The sequence below is a fragment of the Zosterops lateralis genome (assembly GCF_965231275.1).
Source record: "Zosterops lateralis genome assembly, chromosome: W".
Lineage (NCBI taxonomy): Eukaryota > Metazoa > Chordata > Aves > Passeriformes > Zosteropidae > Zosterops > Zosterops lateralis.
The window spans coordinates 15,260,276-15,275,456 of NC_139801.1; the positions used below are offsets into that span (position 1 = coordinate 15,260,276).

A 15,181-nucleotide genomic window follows, 5' to 3' on the forward strand; every position below is an offset into this window, starting at 1 on the left:
TAGAGAATCATTAACCAGTAGAAGATAGAATGCTAATTAATAAGAGAAGTATGCAACTCATAAGAAATGAACACTAATTCTTTTGTTTGCTAAAATGTATAAATAATTAAAAGTTTTGATAGTTGGTGTGCATGTGTTAGGAGTGATTCCTCCACACACCCAGCACCGAAATAAAGTAATGCTTGCTTCTGATACTGAAATTACAGTTTTAGAGTTTTATTTTCCTGATATTTTCAATGATAGGGTGGGGGAGAGAATTGGAAAAGTGAGAAAACTCATAGGTTGAGCTAAAGACAGTTTAATATGTAAAGCAAAACAAGGAATTCATTCAGTGGCAGGCAGGTGTTCATCTATCTCCAGGAAAGCAGGGCCCCATCACATGTAACAGTTACTTGGGGAAGATCAATGCCATAAATTTGAACATCCTCCCCTTCCTTCTTCCCTCAGCTTTATATGCTGAACATGATGTCATATAGTCTGGAATATCCCTTTGGTCAGTTGGGGTCACCTGTCCCAGCTGTGTCTCCTCTCAACTTCTTCTGTAGCCTCAGCCTACTCCCTGGTGGGGTGGTGTGAGAAGCAGAAAAGGCCTTGGCTGCGTGTAAGCACTGCTCAGCAATTGAAAATAAAAAATCCCTGAATTCTGAACACTATTTTCAGAACAAAGGCAAAACATAGCTTCATACTAGCTATTATGAAGAAAAATATCCCAGCCAAAATCAGCACAATATGCAGGATTCCAAAGAGGACAAAGCAGGTAAATTACTTCCTCTTTCCAGCACTCTCTAATTATGTTGCTCAGAGCTGTCTTTTACTCAGTAGCCATTACTTTTTTTTGCTACTCTGGGAACAGGTAGACTCTAGCAGTAGGATTCTATTTTTTTTTTTTCTGAACATGAGCCATCTTAAACAAACAGCTTCCTCATTAATCACTTCAAAACAACTCGAGTTAGATATCAAGAGAAAGAAAGGAGTGTTCTGCCTCCAGCGGGAGGATGCTTTCCTCATGGAGGCAAGTGTTCTCTGTGCAGCTGCATGCCAAGCCTTCCTAAATATGTCCTAATTCCAACTGTAACTGCATAGGAAGACTAAGAAATGCATATGTGTTTGTTAGGGGGCTCTCATTTTAGACAGGAAAAACCTGAAACAAACAAACAAACAAAAAAACAAAACCCGCACCTCACTAAACAGTAACGTGGGGCTTAGGCCAGCTTCCCTGCTACACTGGGTGGGTCATGGGTGCCCCTCTGGCCGGGCTGCGCCGCGCCTTGCCCCCTCACACAGGGGCTGCAAGCGAGCACCAGGAGCGGCACTGGCCCCAGCGCCCGTTCGCTTCTGCGGCGGGCAGGCGAGCTCCTACTGCCTCCGGCCCCTGCAGTATCCAAAGCAGCTGGGAAGCCGCTTGGGTTCCGCCATGCTCTCCAAGTGGCCCTTCCTGCCGCTATGCCCCGGCGGCGCTGTCCCCTCCCGGCTGTTGCTCCTCCCCCCCGCTCTGTCCCAGGGCGCAGGACTGACATCACGCCCAGGGTTTCCATCCAATTAAGGGAGGAGGAGGTTAAGCGGAGTGGTAGTGTGATGGCGGTGGTCGAGAGGACGTAGGAAACAGCGGCGGAGCAACAGAGCACTTACCAGGGTTCTCCCTGCCCGGTTTGGGGCCCTATTGTTCAAGCTGGTGGGGGCTGCAGGCGAGCCCACTGCGTGGGGCTGTAAAGAACCGGCGCCCCAGGCCTTGTGGTGGCCGCAGGAGCAGCCTTCGACCCTAGGTTGCAGCACAGATCTCTTTGTGGAGTGTAGCGCCGTCTCGGATCAGGGCAGACCTAGGAAAGTCGGGCCGAGTGCACATACGCAGGTAGGCAGAGGCCCGCCATGGCTCCTTTCTCTTTCCCTGGTCCGGAGTTGCGTGGTGGTTGTCGCTTTCAAAGATGGATGGAGAGACGACTGGCGCTGAGAAGGAGTTGGATGCCTAGCGTGCCGCTGGGCCCCTGGAGCCGGTCTCTGTTTTCCAAAGAGGGAGGGATCTGTGAGAACTGAGGTGGGCAGTCGGGGTTGAATCTCGCTGGGTCCAGCGGGGTCTGTGACGAACTGGCTGGGAGGCCTTCGCTCTTCTCTGGCCATAGGGGGGCGCTGGGAGAAGCTAACACAGAGGACAGCGGCCGCCTTGGCAATACTTCCCGGGAGCCTTGACCAGGAGCAGCGCCTGTGCAGGTCGCGTCACCAGCAGAGGGCCATTTTCGGGGGCGGGAGGTGAACTCGCGAGAGGTAGGGAGGAAGCCCTGGTCTGGGTTCTCCTCGGGAGCTGTCGGTCACGGGAGGCCGCGACAGCGGGGTGCGGGTGGTCGGGGAGGATCGTCGCAGAGCAGGGAGTGGCCGACAAGGAGAGTTTCATGGCCACTAAAGATCTTTCCTGGGGCCCAGGGAGTACCGGTCCCAGAGGAGGCAGAGTGTTCGTACCCTGGGCGTGGGAGGGCAGCCAGCGCGGATCTTGGCCTCTTTGGGCAGCCAGCGGCCTATCTGTGAGGAACCACCAATCTGCCTGGCTCGCCGCCGCGGGGGCCCCAGTCTACCTTCGCGGCTTCTCTGGAGTTACAGGGCTCTTTCCTATCACTTTTTTTTCCCCCGTCACTGCTTTTGTTTGCTGCCTGGAGTGGCCCTGGTGTCTGAGATAGTGCCTGAGCGCAGGGTTTTTACCATCCCAGTACGAGGCGGCCTCCGCCTCCATAACGAGCTGGAGCTTGGGCTGTATTAGAGTACCTCAAAGCAGGCAACCTGCAGGCGGGCCCCTAATTGCTTTCACACCACTACATCTGTGAGAGGTGCTGCTCTTTAACTTATTACCAGTGATTTTATACTTGCACTCCATTTAATGTGAACCTAAACTTTTTCTAGGTGCATCTGACACGGTAGAGATCTGATTGAAGATGTTTGAAATAGTGATCACTCCATCTGTGGCATCTTGTTAGCTTGATGTAGTTGAGCCATTTTTTAAAAATGGGACAGTCTATTTTCTTGACTCTACCCCCAACAGAATGTAAACTTGGTGTCTAGAATAGCTTATGATATGTGTTTTGTGCATTAAATAATTTTGCTAGTCATATCTTAGAGCATTAATAATTATAATTTTTATTTATGTGTTTGAGGAGGCTGTTTTCTTTTAAAAGTAAGATCGAGTTGTTCTTAAGACAGGACTATGGCATACCAAAAGCTATTTTTCAGTTAAAAAGAAGATTCCAGATATGATAGATACTCCCTTTTGATGGTGTTATTACAAGATAAGTTATTTTCAGTATCTTTCAGTTGCAACCATCAAATATTTCAAATTATGTTAACATTTTTCTTTACTACTCTAGGCAATTTTGGAAAAATCTTGCAGAGAACAGTTGAGTCATCTGGAAAACAGAGTAACAAGAAGTAATTTCTTGGCATCTGCCTTCTAACCTGAGTGGAATTCTATTTTTTAATTTCTTAATATTTACGATGAATGGGCACAGTGATGAAGATGTAAGAAACAGTAGTGGAGAGTCAAGGTAAGCATTTTCAGTCCTTGGTTACATATTCTCCTGTATTTTGTTTTTTAGAATTGGTTTACATTTTAACTTTGTGCTAAAGCTTCCTGGTTAGCAAGTGGACTGACCATGCATTTTTACAGATGCTTTATCTGCTTGTTAAAATCAGATCCTTTAATTTAATGACTGTAACAATCGTGTATATACCTTACATAATACAGCTTTAATTCTATTTAAGCTCTATCAGCATTACTTTTTTTCCTCAAACGTTGTCTGAAGTGTCAAAAGCTGAAACAGATTAGATTGAAATGATAATGTAAAACTCATGTCTATCTATAGAGTGCATGGCATGCATGCATAATATGTACTATATAAACCCTAAACTATGCTATCTCTAAAGTTAGAACAGTGGACTGTTAATTCCAGTGAGGCTTCCTTTTTTTTTTTTTAATTGAGTTGTCAAAGCAGCATAACAGAAAGTGTTAACTTCGTGTTTGTTTTCCAAAGTGAAAGTACAGTTTTCCCAGCTGTTATCCTAATTAAAAAAAAAAAAAAAATCCACTCCTCTAATGTCGATGCTGGAGTTCTAGGGTATGTAGAGGGTTCACTTGGTTGAAAAAGCCTGGCTAGAACTTTCCTGCTGCAAGATAACAGTGAACTTGTAGGGGTGGAATTGAATTCTTGTTCAACTTAAAAGTATTCTAGAATAAGTATCTATTGCATTAGGAAGTTAACATTTCTAAAACTGAGAATATGATGAATGCTTCAGATTTAAGAAGGCAAGGTAAACTTACAAATAGAAGCTGTTGTGATCATGTTGTCAGTCTACCCATCTGTCTTGTCCATCTCCTCTTTCTGATCACAGCCTGTTGAACCTGTTAGTTGATTTCATGAGTCAAAGGTCATAAAGAAAACTGAGTTCTGTGGGCTTTATGAAAACAGCCAGTTGGGTAAAGGGGGTAAGATCTAAATTATTGCCGCAAGTGAAAAAATCTAAGAACATAATGGCCAGCTGATCATTCAGCACATGCTGGCCATTAGGCTTGCATGTAGCATAGTGTGAGTAATGGGGTGGGAAGAAGGGGGAAGAGAAGTGTTTAGGTGATATTAGGTGTGAAACCTCTGAGGGTCCGAGCCCAGATGATCAGACCCCTTTGAGTTTCTTCAGGACTTAGCTCTGTGGCAACTTGATGGAGAGAGAGAGACAGCTTCGATCCAGTTCTCCAAAAAGCAATTTTAATAATATGAAAATAACAAACAATAAGGTGTTCACTGTATTGGACTAAACCGGACCAAGGCAGTAACAAGGGGCAAAAGGCATGGTCTTGGGTCAGACGGGTACTTATGTACCTCGGTGTGGGTGGGGAGTTTAGGTGGGGTCTGAGGGAAAAGTCTAATAGAAGAAAACGATTAGGAATATTAAAATTCCTGTACTAAAAATCAACTTATAGTAACACAAAGAACTAAGAACTTTCTAGTAACAATTTGCATAGAGACTATGCTAATAAGCCTTTTGCTTATGGCACTGTAAATGGGGTTTCTCAAGGCATTTTTCCAGGGTTCTCTTCTTCCCCAGGGAAACTGCCCTCTACATCTTTCCCCTTTTGTCTTTCTAAAGAGAAAATGTTTTTTTCTAAGGTTTTGAACATGAGTTTTAACATGCAACAGGAAACAATCATTATAACTACTAAGAAAATTAACAGTCCAGTTTTAGCTATGGAGAGTGCATATGAGGATAGGTTCTAGCCTTTAAAAAGTTAATTGAACCAGTCTTTGTTGTCCATTTCGATTTTTTCAAGTCTTTCTTGTAGTACTTTATTTTTTAAGGAATATTTTCTTGGAGTCTTTAGGCCAGAAGACGCAGGATATTTGGTGACTGTGGCTTGGCATTAATTTAGCTTGGGTTGTTGCTTCGTTTATCTTTGCTGCTTTTTCTCTCTAATAAAGAACTCACATTACAGGTTAGATTGTTTCAAGACTCACATGAGATGTTATATGGGTAAATGTAAACAGGACACATACAAGGAATTAATTTTGACATATGTAAGGGGTAAAAGATATAGGTAAGAAAGTAAGCTTAACGTAATGATTAATATAACACTTAATTGAAACTTTTTCTTTCATTTCTTTGCTCTCAACCCAATACCTTTTATTCTTAGTAAACCACTTGTTTTCTTCAGTCTTTCTCTCGCTCTCTTCTTCTCTTTTCCTTTTTCTCCTCCTTTCTATACTGTCACTCCTCATCATCAAATGCCTTACATGCACTTTTTTTTTCACTTGCTTTTTCCTTCTTATTAAATTTCACCTTTTCTATTAACAAAAATTGTAGTTTAACATATGAGGCATAAAAGAAAGACACTTCATTGTTAAGAACAGAAAAGTAAAACTTATCATTTGTAAAAAGGCTTTTTAAACTAATGAAAAATCAAACCAGACTTATTATACCTTCATACTCGCCCCCTTTATTACTTAATTGTTTGTAGGGGTGAGAAATATTTATGATGTCACTAAACCGATAAACCTAATCTTTCTAGCTATTGGCGTGTCCCATCAAATTTTTTACTATGATGTTTAGGAGCTATCAAGGGTATAATGTTACTGGGTGGCTTGCTGCCGACTAATTACTTAAAACTTATAAGTTAAAACTTGAACATTATAAACAAACTAACTTAAAAACTATTAAAAGTAACATTTAAAACTGTCACAGGTAGCATTTTCTTTTGCTAGTACATGTCCTTTAAAGTGTCCAACTTGAGGTCCAGGTAAAGTTACAGGTGAGTTGTCATTCCGAAGGTCTCAGATTTCTATCTAGCTGGTGCAGATGGTCGTTATCCATCGAATATTATCCATCGAATACCAGCATCTGTGGAAATATATGCATATCCGCACCCCCAAGTGACTGTTTTGTACCAATACCTTAGGTTTAGGTAACTGGACGTCACTAGAGGACTGTAATGACAAAAGCTAATTCAAGATGACAGGATTTTGAGAGTTTTGCAATATTGTTAAAGTGCACAGGGCTTTGGCTACCCTAGTCTGTGGGGTTTCTCTACACCTTTCCCCTCTCTGTTTTTCAAAGGTGTGCTTTACCTGTGTTAGCATATCTGGTTGTCATGAGTTGGTGATGGCAGCCTACAGTTTTGTAAATAGGTTGTGCTGCTGAGATTAATACATGTGACTTCAGAGTAAAATTTTGCTACTTTGCCTCACTGATAAAAATTCAGTGAGTTATAGTATCTTGGTCAATTCTTTAAGAAGCCGTAAGTTTACAAGTGTTAGGTGTCAGGTTGGAGTGCAATGGTGTTTTAAACAGGCTCATTTAAAAGATTTTATTGTTCATGCTGGCTTTGACCTGGTGAGCACTGGTTAATCACAATACATATTTAATATGCACTTATCCTATTATTGTAATAAATGAAATGCTAGAATTGCCAATGCATCAAGCAATATAGCAAATTTATTAATTTGTTCAATAAAAGAGTGAGCAATTACAGCGCTGGATGCGCGGGGGTCACCGCCCCAAGGAACGCATGAATTCAGCTCTTGAGCAGTGGTCTTCTTATACCATTCTTGGCACTTCACTTCCCCAAGTTTTTAGTTATTTTCTGCTTGCTTTTCTTCATAACCAGCAGTTGCGGTTTTTGAAGGTCTGTTGGGGAGGTGGTCCAAGATGGTCTTCTGATGTCTCTCCAGCCCCCTCATTCTTCTTTTAAAATACCTTTTTCCACTAGCATTATTTTTGGTTATATAGTTTGCTTAAACAAGCACATATATTTTGTTAGTCAGCATACATTTTGCAAGCCTCCTTTCAGTCATTGCACAACCCAAAGGTAGCAGGGCTCCAACACCTGTCTGCATGAGGCTCTTCAGTTACAAAACCTCAAAATCAGCATGTTTCAAAATATCTCTGTCAGTTTATGTTAGTCTCAGTTTCCCTTTTAATGATTATAAATTCTTCTATATTTATACTAAGGACAGTTTAAAACTTATGCAAGGTAATCAAACAATTACAATTTTGTTGTTAAAACAAGCTGTTAGCTAAAAGCCTACTGTTATATAGTTGTCTTGTTAAACCCCACTTCCATGCCTTACTTAGCTGATTTAAAACTTCTTTATAATGATCCCATGGTCTCTGTCCACATTGCCCACAGACACACATGCTATTTGATTGACACAAATTACAACCTGATTTCTCACATTATGAACAGAAAGACAATACGTTTAATCAAAATAATAAGCACTACTAAACAAAAATACTTATAACTGCTTAAATGCTTAGGATAGAAACACCTGGGTTTGATGGCATTTTTTCCTGCCAGCCAGGGCCATGGCTTGGCCAGAGCTATGGTCCTGGTCAGGAGAGCTTCCCTAATATATCTTAAAAACAAACTTTTATTAATATTTACTGAAAAAGTTCCCTAGCATAAACGACTTATGAATAATCAAAGGAATACACATAAGTAACATCAAATAATATCTTATGGCTGGATCCTTGTTTGTGCCAGGCATGGAGTTTGAAGCTTACTAAAAATAAACACTTAAGAGACAAGGTCACATTTAGATTTTGATTCTGATTTTGTCATATGTTACTAATTTTTGCAAATGTATTATCAGTATATTTAACAACATCCCTCTCTGGAAACTGTAGCTGATATGATCTCACACTAATTCCAAAAAGGCACCTTTAAAAACCTTTAGCTTAATTTTTAGTGGGTAAATATTAAAACTAATTAAAGCAGATTTTTATTAGGAAAATTTCAGTCATAACAAAACTAACAAATGCATTCTGAAACTTTTTGGAAGGTAAAGATATCTTATGAGAAATTGAAATTAATACTGTTAAGTTAAAATTGATCCTTTTTTAAAGTAAAATACTGTATAAAAATAGAGCTAAGGTTGTTTTTGACGTAATATAAGATTCATTTAAACTCAAGGTAGTCTAAATATGACTGAAGATATCTTCACCGTGGGGGGGGGGGGGGGGGGGGTACCGGGAAGTGTTAGGTTTAACACGGAGAACTTCCACAGTTATATTAATTTGTTGTTTTGAACAGGCTTGGTAACAACGACAATGGTTTTTCTTTCTTCGCCGGCGGCGCTTGGCAGCTTTAGATCTCGGGGAAGCCCGAGTGGCAAGGGCTGTATTTAAAGGGTGCACTCGGCGTGAGCGGGGTGGCTGGAGTGGAGTGAAGCAGGTGGGCGGAGCTTCCGCCGCAGCACCGCGGGCGCGGGACCGGCCGAGGCCGCTGCCACCGCTGGGAGCGGGCGAAACCTGCATGGCGCCGCCGGGTTTTTTCCCCCTCGCATCCCTCCTCCCCGCCAGGCGGGGAAGTGACCGCCCTCCTGACTGGGCAGAGCGGGATCGGGCGGTGGGACTGAAGGCACCGTCACCTGGCGCTGCGTCATGGGTGGGGAGCCGTGTTGTGTCTGGGGCGGCCCCGGGCACTGCTCGGCTGCTGAAAGCAGCGGAGCCGCTGACCAGAAGTGGCATTCGGAGCAGCACAAAGCACGGAGGAGGTGGGAGCGGGGCTTCTGGCTACAACCCTGAGAGAATGGTCCCCTCCACCTCCTTCCCCAGAGGGAGTCAGCAGCACAGTCACCATACATTGCATGTTATCAGGTGTTAGGACACGCAAGGAAAAGGTGGCTGGCACCAAGCTGGAAAAGTACAGCGAGTCTTTCTTGTGCTCCCACACAGCTTCATTAGACTCTGGCTCTTCTGGGTGGTGGGCATGCCGCGAAGGAGTGCAGGCAGAGTGTGTGAGGAGGTTGCAACGGCGGTGCAGCCGCCGCGGCAATATGGGGCTGTGTGGGGTCGAGCGGCGCCGCTCGGTCTTCCCACGGCGCGGGCGGCGACGCTTTCGGAGCGGCTGGCTGTGGGCTGCCCATGCCCCGCTCCCGGCGCTGCCCTCGGCGGGGCAGGCGGGGGCGGCGGCGAGCCGAGGCGACCCAGGGAGTGGGCCACCGCCCCCGGGGAAGGCTCTGCTCCGGGAGCAGCGGGGGGAGGCGGCTGGGCTGCGTGGTGTTAGGTCGGAGGGCTGTGGAGAACACGAGGGGACTGGCGGGACGGAGCGAGGAGGGGTCCCCAATGGCTTGCGCATTGCCACTGGGGACCCCGGGTGGAGGTTCTGGTGCCGGCGGACACAGGACGTCGGGGTCACCGACAGTGTCGCATTGCTCCCCGGGCCAGACACGGGCACAGACTTCCGCTGTCTTGGTCCCGTATCTGTCAGCTGGAATGTCCGATGGAAAAACTCTCAAGGAGGACGAAGTGGGGTGTGTGTGTGTGTGTGTGTGTTGGCATTTCCGGGTTTTTCCGAGTCACTGGGTTTTTTAATGTCCGAAGAATTTTTAAACACCCACAAAATTAATTCTCGGAGCTCTTTTTTCTAAAATTTCTTCCCCCAGTTAGCCAACTTCAACTCAAAAACTTTGTTAATTGCTCTCTCTCGACTACAGACATCCGTACTCCCATTGTTAGACGGATGTTGCCCTTCTTCCTACCTTCTTCTGAAGGTCGTTGTTAGTGATTTATTAAAAAAATATGGATTTTGATCTAATACCAATATCTAACTATGACGGAAAAAGACTCTCTTAACAGTTTAAAGTTAGAAAGTGTATGTTTATTACGACGCCGGGCAGCGTGCGGGATAGCTCCCAAATACACATGCGCAATTTACAGATGATCACAGGGTCCTTTCATGTACAGGAGTATTGAATACCCAAAACACAAATGCATATTCATAACTCTGGTACATCCCATTCCCCGCATTGTATGGTAATTAGCCAAAAAGCTATTAAGCATGTGTAGTGTGTTTGAAATGGGTCGGTGGTCCTTTTTATGGGGCGGCGTCCCAAAATGATGAAGTAAGATGGTCTTCCTTGCGTTGACTTTTTAACCTTTTAGTGTTGCATGACAACTGAATCCTGTTTTTCCAGGACTGTTTGATTTATGATTGTATTGTATTCATGGAGTCTATTGATTAGTCAGGATGCACAAACATAGTTTGACAGGCTTCATGATTTATCAGTTCCTTAAATCCAGCTTCTGTTAACAAAAGGGAAGCTTATCTATCTTACCTCAGCAATATCTATTTTAACTAAAGTCCTTAATTCTTCTAAATTAATGCTTCATTTCCCACTTCTTTAAAGTGAGTAAATTCCTTTACTCAATATATAGTCTTTCTCATCTATCCAATCTGTACAGCTAGTGTCTCTCAAGACCAAGCCATACACCTTTGATAGTGAAGTTAAGGCTGCTACTCGTTGTAGCATCTTCCAATTCCAAACAAGTATCACAACAGATAAAACTAAACTTATACTAACCAAAACAAGCAACACAACTATAGGGTGGACTAAGGCATTTAGTATACTGATTGCTGTTGGAGACCACCCAAAAAGCACATCCCACCAATGATGAGACAAATGTTCCTCAAGTCTCTTAAAAACTCCTTTGATGGTCTCTGTGTCATGGTGTATTGTCCTGTATACACCAGTGAAGTTTTCTGTTTGCCTGGATGTGTTTCAAAGTGACAAATATTTTGGTCCGTATCCAAACAAGTGTCTTTGTCACCTTCTAATGTCCCTTCACCTATGTATCCTAGTTGTCTCCTCACAGTACAGGGCTCTAGATTAACGGTTTGCCATTTTCCTTCAATTTCTCGTGCCCACATCTGGTGTTCAGAAGGGTACAATGCAGTTCCCTCATGATTTAATCCTAAGGGGACCATTGGATGTATTAGGTCCACTGAGGCATCATGTATAGTTAAAACAAAGGCTGTCACTACACTGGTCACAGGGTTATAGGTGAAATTGACCAGCACCCACCAAGACTGAAGCTCCTTCTCCATATCAGAGGCATTGCCCCAAACAATTTTGTGAATTTCAGCAGGAAATGTTCCCTCTCCGCCTTCTCTGATAACTGCGGCAGCCACTGATTGCATCCACAATTGTGCCTGAGTACACCCTAGAGCCACTGAAACGTTTTCACTAGCTGAATTGGACTAATCCCTTCTCTATCTTCTTTCTTTAGGGGGTATTGTTTAACCCTTACTGGCTGTCTTTCTTTAAGTTTGATCTGTACTGGTAGTGCATTACTCCCAGTCCTTTTCCTAGCACCCCAGTGCGATCTCTCTTACTTCTAACATTAGGAGGCATACTTTTTTGGAGCCAAGTGGTCCAGTCCATAAAGGAGTTCTTGAGAAGTGGAGCATGTTCTGGTTTACCTGTACTCCCATTTCTACTAATTTTAAAGACCACTTGGGTTAATTATCAGCTTCTGAACTCCTGTCTTTTTAATAGCATATGGTCCAATTTTGGTAATTACAGGAGTTATTTGTTCCTCTACTTCTGGGATAGATGGCACCTGGGTGATCACAGCCTTTCTTGGCACTGGTGGAGTAATCTTGGTCTTGTCCTTATGGAGCTCAGTACATACTTGAGTGATGTTAAAGTCAATGTCATATCCTCTTATTGCACACCCCTCTCTTTTGAGTCTAAACTGAGGACATTTACTCAAGCATTTGTCACAGCATTCAGGACTAATCCAGATGGGTCTCATGGGCGAGTGGTAAGCCTCATGGAACCCATCCTGTACGAATGCATACTTACATCCCCAAACATTTCTTCCTTCCCATAAGCTTGCATTCGTGACTTTTAGCGTCTTATTTAAAGCCTTACGAGAGTGAGCATCATAAGCTTTTCACATTGTACCTACATGGTATTGCGTTGACCCTTGCTATAGTTAAGGTTATTACTGCAGTAATTACAGCTTTCCACATAATGCCCATAATAACTATTAGTCTATCTATTCGTGGTTCCCAGTGAGCTTCAGCTTCAGTTTGTTATCACCTGGTGTGATCTTCCAGATTCCTTCTGGGGCTTTCTTCATTCGGGAGTGATGGATCCAGGCCTTCTGTTCTTTGATCTTGACTGCAGTGAAGGTGGTAAGAAGCACCTGGAATGGTCTTTCCCACTGTGGTTCCAAGGTCTTTTCTGCAAAAGACTTAACATATACATAATCCTCAGGTTGTATATAATGTACTGGCCCATCTAATTCCCTGTTTTGAGCTCCAGCCACATATTTCTCAATCTCTCTAAGTTGTCTATTTAGGGCCACCATATACTTATGTAGGGTTTCCTCTCCTACTTGCATGGGTGTTGTTCCGTCTTGAACTGCATACGGCCTTCCGTACAATATTTCAAAAGGACTTAGTTTCTCTTTCGCCCTTGGTTTTGTCCGAATTTGCAATAATGCCAATGGGAGAGCCTGGGGCCAGGGCAAATTAACTTCTTGTCCCAATCTCACAATTTGTAGTTTAATCAAGTGGTTCATTTTTTTCACTTGGCCACTAGATTGAGGGTGGTATGGGGTATGCAATTCCCAGTCTATTCCTAGCTGGTTACTTATTTGCTATACAATTTTTGAAACAAAGTGTGGCCCTCTATCTGAGGATATGGTGGCTGGAACTCCAAACCTCGGTATTATTTCTTGCAACAGTGATTTGGTTACCTCTTGGGCTTTAGCCGTCCTGGCAGGAAAGGCTTCTGGCCATCCTGAAAAGGTATCAGTTAACACCAATAGGTAACAATATCCTCCCTTCCTGGGCAGCTCTGTAAAATCAATTTGCCATTGTTGCCCAGGACCACAGCCTTTCTCAATTTGTCCCATTTTAGTCTTTGGGGTATTTTTGGGATTAGTTCGGAGGCAAAGACTACACTGATGAGTTATCTGTATCCCTGTACTTTGTAACTTTCTGGCCATAATTCTTTCCTTCAAATAGCTATACAAGGTGTCTATTCCCCAGTGTGTTTTCTCATGTTCCCTTTGCACTAATGGCCATAACAAATAGGAGGGTACTACAAGCTTCCCTTCCTCTGTCACGGCCCACCCTTTCTGATTATAATTTGCTTTCTCTGCTTTAATAAGTTTCTTATCCTTCTCATTATATACTGGCTTACCTTCAATTGAAATTTTTCCATCTGGGATCAGTGCTGCCTCAGTTGTCTCATCGGGTACCTCACCTTTGGCTGCGTCTTTTGCCTCTCTGTCTGCCAGCATATTCCCTTTTTCCAATTCAGAGCTCACCTTTTGATGCACTTTGATGTGCATGATTGCTACTCTCTCAGGTAGCTGCACAGCATCGAGCAGCTTCAGGATATCTTGTGAATGTTTAATGCTTTTCCCTTGTGAGTTTAATAGTCCTCTTTCCTTCCAAATGTCTCTGTGTGCATGGACTACCTCAAACGCATACTTTGATTCTGTATAGATGTTAATTTCTTTCCCTTTTGCCAGCTCTAAGGCTCGGATCAAAGTGATTATTTCAGCCTTCTGCACAGAGGTGTTGGTGGGCAATGGTCCAGACTCTATTACCTCCCTGCTTGTGGTAACTGCATACCGAGCATGCTGCTTTCTACTGACAACATTCATCAGTAAACCAGGTCTCAGCATCCTCAATTGGAGTATCCTTCAGATCCGGGTGACTGGAGTAGGTGGCTTCGATGGTCTCCAGGCAGTCGTGGACCACTGGTTCTCCCATACTCCCGCTGAGGAAGGAAGCTGAGTTCACAATGTTAGTTACCACAATATTAACATCATCTTGTTCTACCAGTATAGCTTGATACTTCAGGAATCTCTGTGGGAAGAGCCAATGTCCCCCTTTTGCCTCAAGGACTGCAGACACTGTGTGGGACACTAGCACAGTCATCTTCTGGCCTAGGGTGAATTTGCGTGCTTCCTGGATATATATTCACTGCCACTGCTGCAACAGCTCTGAGGCATCCTGGCCATCCTTTAGCAGCCATATCCAGTTGTTTGGAAAGATAGGCCACTGCCCTCTGATATGGGCCAAAGTTCTGTGCTAATATTCCCAAGGCGATCCCTTGCTTTTTGTGTGAGAACAAGAAGAATGGTTTGCTCACATCTGGAAGTCCTAGGGCTGGAGCTGACATTAAGGTCTTCTTTAGCTGGTCAAAGGCTCAAGTAGCTTTCTTTGTCCACTGAAGTTCTCTGATTCCATCCATGATCAAGGCATATAGAGGTTTAACAAACGTTCCATAATTATAGATCCACAGTCTACACCACCCCGTCATGCCCAAAAAGGTTCTAAGTTCTTTCACTGTTTGAGGCTTTGGGGTCTGGCATATCGCCTCTTTGCGATCTTGCTCTAAGGTGCTTTGTCTAGCACTCACTTCATAGCCCAGGTAAATGACTGTTTGCCTCACCAGCTGGGCTTTCTTCTGGGATACTCAATACCCCTGCAGGCCCAAAAAAGTTTAGGAGGCTTACCGACCAGTCCACGCATGTTTCCTGGTTCTGGGTGGCTATTAGGAGGTCATCCACATACTGGAGCAACTGTGCTTCTCCTGGTGGAGGTTCCCAAGACTCCAAATCCTTTGCAAGCTGCTCCCCAAATATAGTGGATGAGTTCTTGTACTCTTAGGGAAGGAAGCACACACAATGTGAGCTGGTTCTTCTGTCTAGTTTTGGGGTTCTCCCACTCAAATGAAAAGATTTTCTGGCTGGCTTCATGGAGAGAGAGGCAAAAGAAAGCATCTGTCAAATCTAAGACAGTAAACTGGGTTAGTTAGGGGGTCAAATGAGTTAACAAGGTATAAGGGTTAGCAACTACTGGATACACGTCTTCAGTTATCTTGTTAACAGCTCCTAAGTCCTGTAC

At 43.7% G+C, this 15,181-nt stretch overlaps 2 protein-coding genes across 11 annotated transcripts in view; one reads left to right on the forward strand and one right to left on the reverse strand.

Moving 5' to 3' along the window:
* Positions 1-1,734, reverse strand: part of LOC310922225 (uncharacterized protein) — a 46,325-nt gene extending 44,591 nt beyond the window's left edge. For both annotated transcript variants that reach the window (XM_083882669.1, XM_083882667.1), the window contains exon 1: positions 1,630-1,734. The gene's annotated coding sequence lies outside the window, so the exon portion shown is untranslated. The remainder of the gene's footprint in view (positions 1-1,629) is intronic.
* Positions 1,735-1,739: 5 nt separating this feature from the next.
* LOC310922222 (chromodomain-helicase-DNA-binding protein 1-like) overlaps positions 1,740-15,181 on the forward strand; it is a 117,886-nt gene continuing 104,444 nt past the window's right edge. For 6 of the 9 annotated variants that reach the window (XM_083882652.1, XM_083882656.1, XM_083882660.1 and 3 more), the window contains exons 1-2: positions 2,173-2,259; positions 3,348-3,524. In XM_083882652.1, the coding sequence (XP_083738778.1) occupies positions 3,475-3,524 (50 nt within the window). In that variant the 5' untranslated portion in view covers positions 2,173-2,259; positions 3,348-3,474. Of the gene's footprint in view, positions 1,850-2,172; positions 2,260-2,311; positions 2,442-3,347; positions 3,525-15,181 lie in introns of those variants that run through there. The other 3 variants (XM_083882653.1, XM_083882655.1, XM_083882654.1) reach the window with 3 other exon arrangements.